We start from the raw sequence: 14,364 nt of genomic DNA, 5'->3' as shown, positions 1-14,364 counted from the left end.
TACACCTCCTTCCTTTATACCTCCACTCCTTTAATGACATAGATTCTCCCAGAAGTAAGGAAATAACAGCACCAGGTTCTGAGTCTTTATTTCAGGCAATGGTAGTTTCCAAGGGAAGACTGGAGAAAAGATAGGCATTGCTGTCCACGCTGGGTAAATCATGACATCACATGAGAGTACTCAGACCTGCTGCCCACTGAGGAGGGGGCTGCTCTCACCAATGGGGCAAGAGCGGAAGACCCAGGGCAGACGTAGCCACTGGGTTCTGCCGGGTGGCAGCTGGGGAAGGGGGAGAGCTGAGCCCTGCTTCATACGTCTTCTCCTGATACTGGGAGAAAAGCAGGGATACTGGTTAGTGTTAGTCAATGGCAGCCTGTTTGTGCTTCTCCAACGAAGAGGATAAATCATATCCCAGGTTTCCTTGGCCTTGATCCTGGCTCCTTCCCCTCCTTCTCACCAACAAGGTTCATCCTCTCTTATTTCTGTGGTAATCTCTGTCCATTCCCCTCTCACCCTACAAGCTTCCCTGCTTTGAGGCCCTTGGCACCCCAGACCTAGGGATTTGCCCTTCATGCAGGTGGAGAGCTCACTTCACCCAGCCTTTTCCACTCTTGATATTATTCATAACAAAAATCATCAAGATCATCATTTATTGCACTCTTGCTTCAGAACCAAGTGCTTTACCCACATTGTCTAGAATCCTGGCAACAGCCTCACAGGGCAGGTATCAGTTTTCCTACCTTTCAGAGGCTCAGAAAGGTTAAGCTACTTCCCCAAGATCCCACCAGCAAGACTGCAGCCCAGACCTGTTTAACTTCCAAATCTGGGCTCTTTCCTGGACACTATGCTTTCTCGAAGGGGGTGGTGGTTCCTTCTTGCCTTGAGGAAGAATGAGCGGTGGTGCTAAGGGATAAGGGAGTGTGAGCGGCATGGTGGGGCTCTCACCTATATATCAGAGATGCGAGCAGCAAAGCCATCAATACCAGCAAGATGCCCAAGAACAGGGGAGCCTGCCCAAAGCCTGCTTCTTGACCTACAGGCAGAATCCCAGACATAGCTATAGTCAGCATCTGCTTCCTGTCAGATATCCTCTACCACTCCCCTTCTTCATCCTACCTCTTGTCCAAGTACCTACCAGGCATGACAAGCTGGGTGCTGACCATTGCCAGGCTATTAGCATCAGCCAAAGACACATTGAGGCAGTAGGTCCCTGAGCCACCCTTCAGTACCTGGTGCAGAACCAGCTGGCAGGCTGGGCTGGGTGGCACAGGCTGACACAGCCGCTGGGCAGGGGGCTGGCACCCTGGCGATGAGATGTCCATGCAGGCCTCCTTGGGTAGCCTGGGAGAGATGTCAGCTTATGTCAGGGAGTCTGGGAAGGAACACTAGACACCAGAGAGCAGGGCAGCAGTCAACCCAAGTGTTCTCGGGGCAACCAGTGGGACACTCACCCGCCTTGGCAAGACACAGTCAGCTCAAATGCATCTCCTTCACTGGATGGCACAGCCTGCAGGATCTCAGCACTCTCAATACCCTCTGCAAAGTTGCAAGGTTTTAAGTCTGGGACTCCTCTAAAAGTCCTCCCCAAAGGCCCACGGACAGGAAGGTCCTCGGGCTACCTCCCCGATCCCATCCTCATGCCTGCAAATGAAAACCCTGGGATTTGGGTATTCTTGTTCAGGTGAGTAACTCCTTCCAGGGTGTGCTTCCACTGGGCAGCCCTAAGCAGCACACGCCTTCCCTCCACCAGCTCCCAAAGTAGGCAAGACTCACGGACGATGTCCAGGGTGAGGGAAAAGGAGCCATATCGATACAGAACACAATCCAGGGGGACTTGTCGCTTCACCAGGATTAAGGTGGCTGTGTCATCCAGCAGGGGGCTCTGGGAGCCTGGCAGGAGAGGATTGAAGAGGCAAAGTCATGAGACAAATGACTCACCTGGAAACAGAGGCCAAGCAGGCATTTTTCCAGGTAGAGCCAGAGCTACTGGATCCAGGCTTGAAATCAGGCAAGAGCTGGGAAATCTCATTTTATAGATAAGGAAACTGAGGCCCAGAAGGAGAAATGACTGCCCCAGAGTCACAGTTAGGGGTAGAGCTGGAGTTTTAAAAATCCCAAATGTTTATCACACCCCCCACTGTGCCAGGTCCTGGGTTAGACACTTGACATATGTTAACTCGTTATAGTGTCACTATCTTATTCCTCCCTTTTCAGTGTTTCTACAATTCCAGGTAAACCTACTTTGGGATGGGAATCCAGAGGTGAGAAATGGTGTCAGAAACTGGGAAAGATTTCTATGCATTTACACTTAATCAGAAAATGAGATATAAGTATTATGTAAATGATCACAGACTGCTCCCTGACGTTCACTCTTTTCAGAGACAGAGGAGCAACAAGCTCTCTCCCCATAGCCTAGGAGAAGACCCTGGTTTCCTGAACTCTGGATCTCTTCCATGCCATTAAGAGGGACTTGGGGGGCTTTAAAACCAGTGAAGACTCTGAAGGGACTCCACTGGTAAGCTAAGGATTGGGTAACATCTGGATCCAGAGTAAGTCTTTCAGGTCTTTAGAGCTGTGACAAATGCCCCCACCTCAATGAACCTCATTCATACTGGCCCTCTTACCTGTAATACCTTCTGTAGACAAGAATGGGCTGGCATCTGGACTGTCAGGCTCAGGGGTGGGTACCTCTCCAGCTGTGGTCTCCACCAGCTCTGTAGTTGTTACCTGTGCAACTGTGGTTCCAGAGGGTTCTGCAGTTGACACTTCAGGTGTCGTACCTATGGCCTCTGCAGTTGGCATCTCTGCAGGTGTGGTACTTGTGGCTTCTGAGGTTAGTACCTGCTCGGGTGTGGTACCTGTGCCCTCTGCAGTTGGCACTTGCACAGCTGTGGTTCCAGAGGGCTCTGCAGTTGGCACCTGAGCAGGTGTAGTGCCCACGACTTCCGCAGTAGGCACTTGGCCAGCTGTGGTGCCAGGGGCCTCGGCAGTTGGCACTTGCACAGCTGTGGTTCCAGAGGGCTCTGCAGTTGGCACCTGAGCAGGTGTAGTGCCCACGACTTCCGCAGTAGGCACTTGGCCAGCTGTGGTACCTGTGCCCTCTACAGTTGGCACTTGCACAGCTGTGGTTCCAGAGGGCTCTGCAGTTGGCACCTGAGCAGGTGTAGTGCCTACGACTTCTGCAGTAGGCACTTGGCCAGCTGTGGTGCCAGGGGCCTCGGCAGTTGGCACATGCCCAGCTGTGGTGCCTGGAACTGGGGAGGAGCCACAGGAGGTGAGAGGAATGGCAGCCTGTAGCACCACCTGTGCAGTGACTGGGCCAGACTCTAGGTAGGTGTGAGTGACCACAAGTGCCCGAGAGATCAGGGTCCCAGTACTGTCTCCAAAGTCCCAGGTGTAGGAGAGGTCAGCCCCAGCCAAATAGCCACTGGGGTCATGCAGCCGGAGGGCAAATGTCAGAGGTTGCTTTCTCAGGAAGCGCTTGTTCGCTCCATCCAAGGCCTGCAGCTGAGACACGCTCACAGAGAAGGGCACCTGGTCTGAGATTGGAGCCAGAAAAGGTGAGAACCAGGTCTGGACCACAGCTTCTTCTTTCACAGCCACATCCTCTAACCCCAAGCGGCCTGGCCCTTCAGTGGCTCCAAGCCCCACATTCCTCTGCCCATGTCTTCCTGACTCTACCCCTATAAGGTGCCCCTACACACCATTTCCTCTTTCCCCTTTCCTGCCCAGCCAAGCTTCCCCACCTCCTCCTGCCCTGAGACTGGCCTTGTCCCTTCCTAAGTCCTTACCAGTAATGGTGAAGGCTGTGCGGGAGTGAGCGAGGGATACGTAGCTCTGGGACCCCCGGCGGTGGTAGACAGTTACTTCCATGATGTGTGTGCCCAGCACTGCCTTGCCTGTCCCAATGCTCAGTCCAGACACTGGGCCCCCCAGAACTTGCCAGTATTGGCCTGAGGTTTTTGGAAAGAAGAATAGAGAAGGGGGTTACTGGTCAAAGGGGACTGGGGAAGGGTTAGAGACAGGGCACCAGAGAAGGAAGGTCAGGAGATGTATTGAGAGGATGGTTATTTCAGAGGGTGTTTGGAAGCTTGTATATGGGGGCAGGAAAGGAGTCCTAACGAGGGGTTCCATGGGATGGGACTGTAATTGGAGAAGGGTTCCCAGAAAGAAGTATAATAGAATTAGCTAGGTGCTGTGGAAGAAGAAGGAGTCATGGGGAGGTGAAGATTAGGGAAACTCACAGAGTTTAGGGGTGGGACCAAAAGAAAAGGGATCAGGTCGGAAGAGATGAATCCAAGTGTGGGTGACAGGCCAGAGAAGGGAGTCTCTCACCCCAGGTCTTCCAGACATAAACAAAGCTTCTTCTCTGAGGTGAAGGGCCAGATGGGCAGGTCCCCCCATCAGGGAAGATGCAGGTATCATCAGGTTCTTGGGGATACACTGGCTGTCCTCCCCACACCTGGCTCCCTGAAAGGAAGATACAAAGTCACCCTCAAACCCTGGCCTTCCTTATTATACACCAAAACCTTTAACATGGCTCCCAGAGCAGGGCTCTGGGAATACTCCCTAGCTACAAAATATATTCTCCTTGATATAACCCACTGTGGGTGGTAGTGGGGAGAATGGAAACTATAATTAAAGATTCCTATGTAGGGACTTCCCTGGTGGTCCAGTGGTTAAAAGACTCCACTCTTCCAATGCAGGGGGCATGGGTTCAATCCCTGGTCTGGGAACTAAGATCCTCCATGTTGAGCGGCCAAAAAAAAAAAAAAAAAAAACACCTATGTAAGTATATACATAGAGATTGGAGAGAAAGAGATTGGAAATGTATCAAAATGTTTAGAAAGATTTGCTCTGGCTAGTGGGATTAAAGTAAAAATAACAGCACCAGCTAAAATTTACTGAGCCTTTACTGTAGGCTAGGGCAAGCATTATGCTAAATTCTTTATATATTATCACATTTAAATCCTTACAACAACCTTTTAAAGTAGTATCATCCCTATTCTACAGATTAAGGGAATGAAAGCACAAAACAATTAAGTGACTTGCCCAGGGTCACATACTGGTAACAGGTTTAAATCCAAGTCTGTCCAACTTCTTCATCCACTGGGTCTTCTGTCCCCCATTTTGGGGACTACAGTTTTTTTTTTCTTTGTGCTTTATCTGTGTTTTCTAATCTAATTACATATATAATTTGTTTAAAAAAAGAAGAAGAGGGAGAAGGAGCATGAGCTGAGCCCTGGGAATGAGGCCTGGAGTGGAGTGGTACCCACCGTTAATGATGGTGTTGTTGGCCCAGATGACCTGCCCATCTGACAGCACCTTTTGGCTTTCAGGGAAGTGCAGGGCAATAGAGAAGGAGGCATTTGCCCCAAGCAGTGTAGGCCCATCATTGCTGACCTTCAGAGATACCTGGCCACCTGGAAAGGGCAACCGCGTTAGCTGGGACTCCTTGGCTTCCCCTCCCCATATGCCTTTTCCCTTCCTGTCTTCTCAAGCTACATTCAACCCAGTTCTTGCTCCTCTCCTCTCCCCACCCCATTCCCACCATACCCTCCCCAGAAATTGCCAAGTTCCTACCTCTCCAGCAGTCAGGCCCCTGGCTTTCTGTCCACTCTGGATATAGCTGCCTGTTCCATGCTTTAGTTCTGAGCTGCCTTGAGACACCAAGCCAGTCCCGGTCTCTAGGTCCTAAAAGGAAGGTATAATGAGGACCCTCAGGTCATTACTCCCTTCTCAGGGGACCACAGTGTCCCATGTCACGTCATTTATTCTCACATTCAAAGTGCATTTTAATTTACCCAATACCCAGGCACTGTGCTAGGTGCAAAGAACTTAAGAAATGAAAAAGAAATGGTCCTAAAGAGATTCAGGTTAAAGTATATGAAAGAGACATATACATAAATTACTATAATTCAAGGCACTGCTTAATATGAGCCATAATAAACATGCACGATGTATAACAAAATGACAGAATAAACAGATTAATTCCACTCTGGTAGACTGGGAAGGACCCAATGAGGAGTTGGCCTGTGGCATAAAGCATTCTAGGCAGAAGGCCCAGCATGAGCAGATGCATGGAGGCGTGGAAGCACATGGCATGATAGGGGACCACTAGCAATGTGGTTAATGTACACCGTGAGAGATGAGGCCAAGAAGATGGGGTGGGGGCTTTGAGTGCCAGGCGAAGGAGTTTGGCCTTTATCCTGTAGGCAAGTCCACCTCAGAAGATTTTGTTTGTTGTACTGAGATATAATTCACATACCATAAAATTTACCCTTCAAAACTTTTTGAATATGATCAGATTTGTGTTTTAGAAGGATCACTTCAGCAAGCAGTGAGGAGGATGGACCAGAGGCAGGTAGAAATTGGGAGTGGGGAACAAACAAAATTATTATAAATGACCAAGAGAGAGGTCTGAAAGAAAGGAATATGGTGGCTCTCCACATGCCTCACTCAGATCCAACAACTATCAACATTTTGCCACATTTGCTTTATCGATCCTTTTTTGTTGGTTTGTTTTTTGGTTAAAGCATTTATTTTCTTTTTTAGAGTATTCATTTCTAATGCTGTACTTTTTCTTTCTTTCTTTCTTTCTTTCTTTCTTTCTTTCTTTTCTTTCTTTCCTTCCTTCCTTCCTTTCTTCCTTTATTTTTTTTGGCTGTGTCAGGTCTTAGTTGCAGCATGTGGGATCTTTTGTTGCAGCGTGTGAGCTTCTCTCTAGTTGTGGCGTGTGGGTTTTCTCTCTCTGGTTGTGCGTGGGCTCCAGGATGCAGGGGCTCCAGAGCGCATGGGCTCTGTAGTTTGCGGCAAACAGACTCTCTCCTTGAGGCGCGCGAGCTCAGTAGTTGTGGTGTGCAGGTTTAGTTGCCCGGCGGCATATGGGATCTTAATTCCCCGACCAGGGATCTAACCCGTGACCCCTGCATTGGAAGGTGGATTCTTTACCACTGGAGTACTTTTTCTTTCTTTCTTTCTTTCTTTCTTTCTTTCTTTCTTTCTTTCTCTTTCTTTCTTTCTTTCTTTCTTTCTTTCTTTCTTTTCTTTCTTTCCTTCCTTCCTTCCTTTCTTCCTTTATTTTTTTTGGCTGTGTCAGGTCTTAGTTGCAGCATGTGGGATCTTTTGTTGCAGCGTGCGAGCTTCTCTCTAGTTGTGGCGTGTGGGTTTTCTCTCTCTGGTTGTGTGTGGGCTCCAGGATGCAGGGGCTCCAGAGCGCATGGGCTCTGTAGTTTGCGGCAAACAGACTCTCTCCTTGAGGCGCGCGAGCTCAGTAGTTGTGGTGTGCAGGTTTAGTTGCCCGGCGGCATATGGGATCTTAATTCCCCGACCAGGGATCTAACCCGTGACCCCTGCATTGGAAGGTGGATTCTTTACCACTGGACCACCAGGGAAGTCCCTGGCTAAAGCATTCACAAGCAAATCCCAGACATAATGTTATTTAAAACCATACAAATTCAGCATGTATTTGTAAAACAGAAATATTTTCTTGAATAAACACAATGCTAATTCACACTAGACAAAATTATTGAAACCAGTCCATACAAAATTTCATGAATATCTAAAAATGTCTTCTTATGATTTTAAAAATCAGGATCCAAAAAGTAAGCACAATATTTTAAGAGCCTCAGGTGGACACGTATGAACAGAATGTTTCCAGAGTACAATAAGGAACGTAGTAAAAGAAAAAGACTTGAAACTCCACCGTGAATGAGGGAAGTCAGATCAAGGAGAACTTCCTAGAAGTCTGTGAGACCAGGGATCTAGAGAAAGGGGGGCACTGGAATATGATGCAGATATTTCAGCACAGCAGAGACTATCCTCACTCCATTTCTAATATGTACCAGAAAGCTGGTTGATTCTGCTGGGGGAGGATCTGGAATCATCCCACCATGAGAGCCAGAGAATTATAAGATGCCCCATTCTTTCTCCACTCCCAACCCTCCCTCCTCAGAGCAGCACGGGACATTCCAGACCCTCTCACCACCACCACCACCACCACCACCCCTTGCTCCTGTCACGAGGCCCCAATCCCCCAGAGCTCTTTCATGTGATGCTCAGCTGAGACCCCTTTGCCTGTCTCTCCCAGCCTCAGAACAAAAGCCTGGGCTGTGTTCGCCTATGCCAATCCTAAAGAGGGGATGTGGTACCTCTTTACCCTCTATCCAATACATTCTCTTGCTCCTCACTTTAAATACCCTATCCCAAGTGCCTGAGACATTGCCTAAAAGAGTCTCCCACTCATTTTACTCCCTTGGAGCTCCCGCTCCAGCTCACTGCCCAGGGGTTCTCAGAATTAGGGCCACAAAGACCCACTATTCTCTTGCCCTTCCAAGCAAATGGAGTTATTTTCAGGCTGAGTCCCAAATCTTCATGTGGGGAGGGAGCTCAGTTGCCCATGTCCTCACTAAATCAAATGGGTGGGAGATGCCCGGAGCATTGCTGGTTATCTCCCATTAGGGAGGGGAAAACCAGAGCAGGTGTGCAACCCCAAATTCACACTTGCTCATGTCCACACACCCCACACTCACCTTCTGTAGCCCCCACAGCCAGAAGAGCACCCATCACAGCCACATGGATAAGGCATTTTCTCAGCACCAGATCCATCCTGTTCTTCTTTCCAGCAACCAAAGGCGCTGGGGCGTAGGACAAGCCCCTATATAAGAAACGGATGCTCATTTGCATAGCTCTTCCCCCTCTCCCTGCAGGGGAGGCCTGGGAGGAGCAGGAGGACCTGAGAAAGGCAGAACTGAGGAGGGATCCTGGTCCCTGGACATCCCGCTACTCAGTGACAGTTTCTGGTTTCACAGGGTCACGCTCATCTTAAAGCACTCCATCCCCCCGTGGAAAGAACTGACTGAAGGGCAGCTACAAAACAAAACACGTACCGGACACACACGATTCATCATGGGAGAGTGGATCAATTTATTGTGAGTCAAACCAGGAACCTCTCAAAAAGACTGTAGAAGCAGTGACCCTGGATCCAAAATCAAAGAGAGACAGTATCGGGGTAGGCTGAGAGACGGAGGCAACGACTCCTCCGAGGCCCGGGAGACCTTTACAATGAGATTCCCAGCTTCCTGCTGTCAGAGGAGGCTCCCTGGACCGGGTGGCATTCAATCTTAGTTAGGTCAATACACATTTTCCTAGGAGTGGTGAAAACGGCGAATTAGAGATCAGGAAATCCCTATAGACTCAGGACACAGGTAGGAAACTCGATCCCAAATCAGATACTTGGAAAAAGGTGTTCAGCCTCCCCACCTACGTTGAAACTTGTATTAATGCCCCTCGGAACCAAACTTGCGCGGGTCGGGGTCGTTTGCAGAGAGGGACGCAGGGCTGGCCCCTCCCTCTCTGACGTTGACCAATAGGAAGATCCGGGGGCGGAGCCACGGAAACGCGGGAAGGAGGGGCGGGGCTTCTGGTGGCGGTAGGGAACTGGGGGGAGGCGGTAACATTGTTTCAAGTTGGACAAATTGACAAGAGCGAGAGATACACTGCGTTCCATCCCGACCTGGGGCCACGGTACTGGGCCCTGTTTCCCCTCCTCGGCCCCCGAGAGCTGGGTGCCGCTTTCTGCAGGGTTCCCAGGCCCCCACTCCAGGGCCGGGCTGACCCGACTCGCTAGCGCTTCATGGAGAACTTCCAAAAAGTGGAAAAGATCGGAGAGGGCACGTACGGAGTTGTGTACAAAGCCAAAAACAAGGTGACGGGAGAAGTGGTGGCGCTTAAAAAAATCCGCCTGGACACGTGAGTGGCCTCTGTACCCGGGACTCCTAACTCGGGAGCTCCTTGAGTGCCCCCTACCCCACCCCAACCGGCGGTGGCCATCCAGGGACCGGAAGGTAGCAGGGAGGGACTTCTTTTGAAGTGGAGAGGTGGGTTGAAGGACGAGTAGAGGGTTTCCCGGTGAAGACTATAGGGTAGTGTAGAATCCATGGGAAATTTCCTCCCTAAAGGCGGGTGGTGCCCCCAAATGTACAGTCAGAAAGACTCAGGAAGAGGAAGGAGGCCTCTGAGATGGGGGTTCCAGGACTCCCTGTGGAGCTGGGTTTTGCAGTAAGCTGTAAAGAGCACCTTTTTGAATGACGAGCCCTCCTCACTGCCCCAACCCCACCCTCATCTTAGAATTCTCTCCCCCTTTCAAAAGAATGGCAGTTGAACCTCACTGGCCCCTCTAGAGAGGCTGCTACTCCCCCCACCTTTTTTTTTTTTTTTTACCTGTTACCTTCTTCACCTTCACCAGGAGGTTTTGCTAACCTAACCCGGGGCAAAGAAATAATGACATTAATGTGTCCAAAAGCCGGTCCTGTCCATCCATGAATTAACCCCTGAAACACCCCTTCTCTTCTCTCACTTTCCTAGGGGATACTGGGGTGGCGTCTCTCTGGGGAGGCAGGGGGTGGGGTAGAATCACTGGGCTGGGGGAAGAGGAATATTTGTAACCACATTCCCATCTCTGCTCTCCCAACTTCTCCAAGTGAGACGGAGGGTGTACCCAGTACTGCCATACGAGAGATCTCTCTGCTTAAGGAGCTTAGCCACCCTAATATTGTCAAGTAAGTATGTATCTGGGAGGTGCTCTGACAGTAAGGGAGGATACCTTCTGTTTGTGTTGTCTGGGCATTTCTCTCCCTCACCTCTATCCCTGGACCTCCCTCCCTAGGCTGCTGGATGTCATTCATACAGAAAACAAACTCTACCTGGTTTTTGAGTTTCTGCACCAGGATCTCAAGAAATTCATGGATGCCTCTGCTCTCACTGGCATTCCTCTTCCCCTCATAAAGGTAATCCTTCTCATCAACTCCTCCCAACATGGGCATGTCTTGGGGGGACTGAAGCCAGGCAATCCAGACTGAGTGTTGATTTGTGATCTTAGCTTCCTTCCCAGCCCTCATCCCCCTACACACACACACACACACACACACACACAATCACAATCACAATCACACATACCTTTTTTGTGGCTCCTTCACTGCTCATTATGCTTATTAACCCTAAGGCTGGGCAGGAGAATCAAAGAAGTTGAAACTCTAGTGAGTCAGCTTAGCAGCTCAGGTGGAAGGTGAGATGAAACTCAGATAAACGGGACTGGAGGGCAGTTGGTAGACCCCTCCAAAAAGCCTTTCCACCTGCTTGGTGGGAGAAATAGCCAGTGAGTCTCTATTGTCTGTTTTTCTGGGTTCTTTACTCCCAGAGCTACTTTCAATCTATCAACAAACGTTTATCCAACACACATTTATTGAACACCTTCAACGTGCTGAACACAGGATATGGAAAAGAAATACAAAACTGAATAAGACCTGATCCTTATCCTCACTGGGCTGACAGTCCAATCGGGGAAATGGCTTGTAAACATGTAATTATTATCTAACTAGTGAAGGCTTTAGTAGAACTTTGGAGGCACAGAGGAGACCCTAATCTCACGGTGACGGAAAAACACAGTCTTTTCTCTCCCCTTGTCAGAGCTATCTGTTCCAGCTGCTCCAGGGCCTAGCTTTCTGCCATTCTCATCGGGTCCTGCACCGAGACCTCAAACCTCAGAATCTGCTTATCAACGCAGAGGGGGCCATCAAGCTAGCAGACTTTGGACTAGCCAGAGCCTTTGGAGTCCCTGTTCGTACTTACACCCACGAGGTGAGTCCCTCTCTGCATGTCTTCTCTGAACTTCCTGGGAGGTATTAACAGGGACATTCACAAAGTTTTTAGTAACTATCTGGCCAGCAGTTTCTCTCTCACTAAATGGAAAGTATCTCTGACACCCTAAGAGGTCTTAGAGTATACACAGAGTTCATATTTTGATAAATAATGAGCCAGGAGAGCTGGATGGCACACCATTAAAATTATGACTGATTGCCTCAAGTTTTCCAAGAAAGTTGCAAATTGGGGATTCAGAAAATATGGTCCCCAGAACCATGGACTAGGCTAACTCTGGGCTAAGAAGTTGTACCCAGTTATTTTACTTAGGGGAAATCAGAGGGAAGGGAAGGATGGAGGGAAAGAAGTTGCTTGTTAAGAAGCTGAGTTAGCAGAGTAGTCCTGAGGAAGTGAGATGTGGGAATCTCCATGCCCCATACACCACCCCTCCCCTTCCTACGCTTGTCCTCAGGTGGTGACTCTGTGGTACCGAGCACCTGAAATCCTTCTGGGCTGCAAATACTACTCCACAGCTGTGGACATCTGGAGCCTGGGCTGCATCTTTGCTGAGATGGTACGGAGGCATGCCAGAGTTCTACCCAGCCCTCTCCTCCCCACATTCAAGAACAACAGAACTGTTTCTTGGCCTAGACCCAAGGCCCTTCTCTTATCACAGGGCCCTTCCTCTAGAGTAGCACAAAGCGGGTGGTGGGGAAAGGATAGGACTGTCATCCCTGATGTCAACCACAATGTTAGGATATCCTCAAACAGCTTTAGCATGCAGTATACATATCTTATCTCTGAATTGAGCTAAATCATTTCTGCAACTGTTTTAGCTTTAGCCTGCATATATTTGGGAAAATGAGTTCCATTTAGTGTCCCCTTCATTTGGCCTGTAGACCTTATTGTAGGGCACCAGGAATGTGGTGAGGCCAACTGTGTTCACCTTACCCACACCTTTTATTTAAACTGCAGACTTAGATCACATCCCCCCTCAACCTCTGGCTTTTCAGATTGAAGGATCCCTGAGGCCCAGCCTTATAAGGGAGCTCTCATCCCCTTTAATACAACAGTGGAGTGAGCTAAGTTTTCAAATCAAATCAGCAGTATGTTTTATGGTCCCTTATCTGGGTTGTAACTGGGGGCATGGAGACCATTAGCCCATATATATAATGTGCATCATTTATCCCCCAGTGCATTACTTTACAATTGCCCATATTCGTCTCTCAATTCATCAAAAAATATTTGTTAAGCACCTAGTGTGTACCCAGCACCATGCTAGGTGCTGTGGGGAACACAGAAGAAATGGAAGACACAGTCTCTGCCCGCTGTGCTCCTATCTAGAAGTGGCTGCATCACAAGGAGGGGGGATGACCGCAGTGTCTACCCCACACCCCGTGAGTGGCTTGGGATCCCTTTGCTACATGTCAGTGGCACCCCAGACATTCACCCCCTCCCAGCCCCACCCAGCCTTGGGGATCTGCAAAGCCATGGTTGGGGGAAGGAAGGAGGGGGCGAGGAGACAGATGAAGGGACTTCATTGTCTCAGGCTCTGTTTGACTGACCCCATGAAAGGCCCTGGGGAGGGAGTCATGGGGCCCTGCTGACCTTCCACTGCCTGTGGGAACCTCCATTATCCAGTGGGCAGTTTTGACTGACGTCAATGTGGGTCTTGGCTTTTCCTCTTTCCCCATTTTCAGGTGACCCGGCGGGCCCTATTCCCCGGAGATTCTGAGATCGACCAACTCTTCCGGATCTTTCGGACTCTGGGGACCCCAGATGAGGTGGTTTGGCCAGGAGTTACTTCTATGCCTGATTATAAGCCAAGTTTCCCCAAGTGGGCCAGGCAAGATTTTAGCAAAGTTGTGCCCCCCCTGGATGAAGATGGACGGAGCTTGTTATCGGTGAGAGTGGGGAGTGGGCACCCATTTCCTCTCATTCACTGCCCCAGGGCAGGGTTTTTCCAGGATGAAGGAAGAATGAGGCCCTGGACTCTTGGTCTCAGCATTTCCCTAGCCCCTGCTTCCCTCTCGCAGTTGTGCACCCATTAGACACAGGAAGGAGGGAAACGGGAACTCTGCCTTGGGTGAAAGGAATTGTTTCCCGATTTCTCAAAACGCCTGCTGCCTATTTACTCCATTATCACATTACTGACATCAGCATACATCTCTCCCTCCAGCAAATGCTGCACTACGACCCCAACAAGCGGATTTCAGCAAAGGCAGCTTTGGCTCACCCTTTCTTCCAGGATGTGACCAAGCCAGTACCTCACCTTCGACTCTGATGGCCTTCTCAAGCCCCTACTCCCAGTCTCACCCTCTCCTCCAGTGGGGGCATGATCTAGCTTGGCCCAGGGCTGTTAGCTCACTGATCTTGTCTGGCTGCCTTAGCACTCACCTGTCCCTCTTAGCCAGCCAAATCTGGGGAGAGGGGGTAGAGGGGAGAAATAGGTGAAATTGAAAGGAAGCGTCAATATTACATGCACTTAATCTCTGCACCATGCTCTCCCCTTCCTCTTAGTCATTGCTTAGGAGGGCTGGTATTTTTTTTTAAAAAAGAAAAAAGACTGTTTCTCCTTCATCCACATAGGGTTTGCCATCCCAGTCTCTGAAAGCCCCGCAATTATTATTTTCTGTGTTTCAGGTGACACAGACCCCAAACCTCCCACAGCCCTGTGTAAGGCCAACTGATAGCAGGGGCGCTAAGTTGGAACTTTTGAAAACCAAG

General features: G+C 49.6%; 2 protein-coding genes across 7 annotated transcripts; one reads left to right on the top strand and one right to left on the bottom strand.

The window, feature by feature from the left end:
• Positions 1 to 26: 26 nt before the first annotated feature.
• On the bottom strand, positions 27 to 9,334 carry PMEL (premelanosome protein). 5 transcript variants are annotated; one of them, XM_007129330.4, is made up of 11 exons: positions 8,532 to 9,334; positions 5,584 to 5,694; positions 5,277 to 5,423; positions 4,336 to 4,470; positions 3,792 to 3,953; positions 2,625 to 3,539; positions 1,774 to 1,890; positions 1,452 to 1,536; positions 1,136 to 1,341; positions 946 to 1,033; positions 27 to 322 (listed from the first exon to the last, which is right to left on the bottom strand). In XM_007129330.4, exons 1-11 carry the CDS (start codon positions 8,683 to 8,685, stop codon positions 181 to 183), a joined length of 2,262 nt encoding a protein of 753 aa, XP_007129392.2. In that variant the 5' UTR covers positions 8,686 to 9,334; the 3' UTR covers positions 27 to 180. The 5 variants fall into 5 exon arrangements, with proteins under 5 accessions (XP_007129392.2, XP_007129391.2, XP_007129395.2 ...); XM_007129329.4 differs by having other exon boundaries at positions 27 to 328; positions 8,532 to 9,331; XM_007129334.4 differs by having other exon boundaries at positions 192 to 328; positions 1,230 to 1,341; positions 8,532 to 9,333.
• Positions 9,335 to 9,427: 93 nt separating this feature from the next.
• CDK2 (cyclin dependent kinase 2) lies at positions 9,428 to 14,186 on the top strand. Of its 2 annotated transcripts, XM_007129327.4 has the most exons (8): positions 9,546 to 9,750; positions 10,482 to 10,559; positions 10,667 to 10,787; positions 11,467 to 11,637; positions 12,110 to 12,211; positions 12,891 to 13,034; positions 13,338 to 13,541; positions 13,817 to 14,186. In XM_007129327.4, exons 1-8 carry the CDS (start codon positions 9,635 to 9,637, stop codon positions 13,919 to 13,921), a joined length of 1,041 nt encoding a protein of 346 aa, XP_007129389.1. In that variant the 5' UTR covers positions 9,546 to 9,634; the 3' UTR covers positions 13,922 to 14,186. The 2 variants fall into 2 exon arrangements, with proteins under 2 accessions (XP_007129390.1, XP_007129389.1); XM_007129328.4 differs by lacking the exon at positions 12,891 to 13,034 and having other exon boundaries at positions 9,428 to 9,750.
• The last annotated feature ends 178 nt before the right edge of the window (positions 14,187 to 14,364 follow it).

The sequence above is a fragment of the Physeter macrocephalus genome, chromosome 6 (assembly GCF_002837175.3).
Source record: "Physeter macrocephalus isolate SW-GA chromosome 6, ASM283717v5, whole genome shotgun sequence".
Classification (NCBI taxonomy): domain Eukaryota; kingdom Metazoa; phylum Chordata; class Mammalia; order Artiodactyla; family Physeteridae; genus Physeter; species Physeter macrocephalus.
Note: the sequence above shows the minus strand (reverse complement) of the source record. Positions and strands in the feature narration are given on the sequence as shown.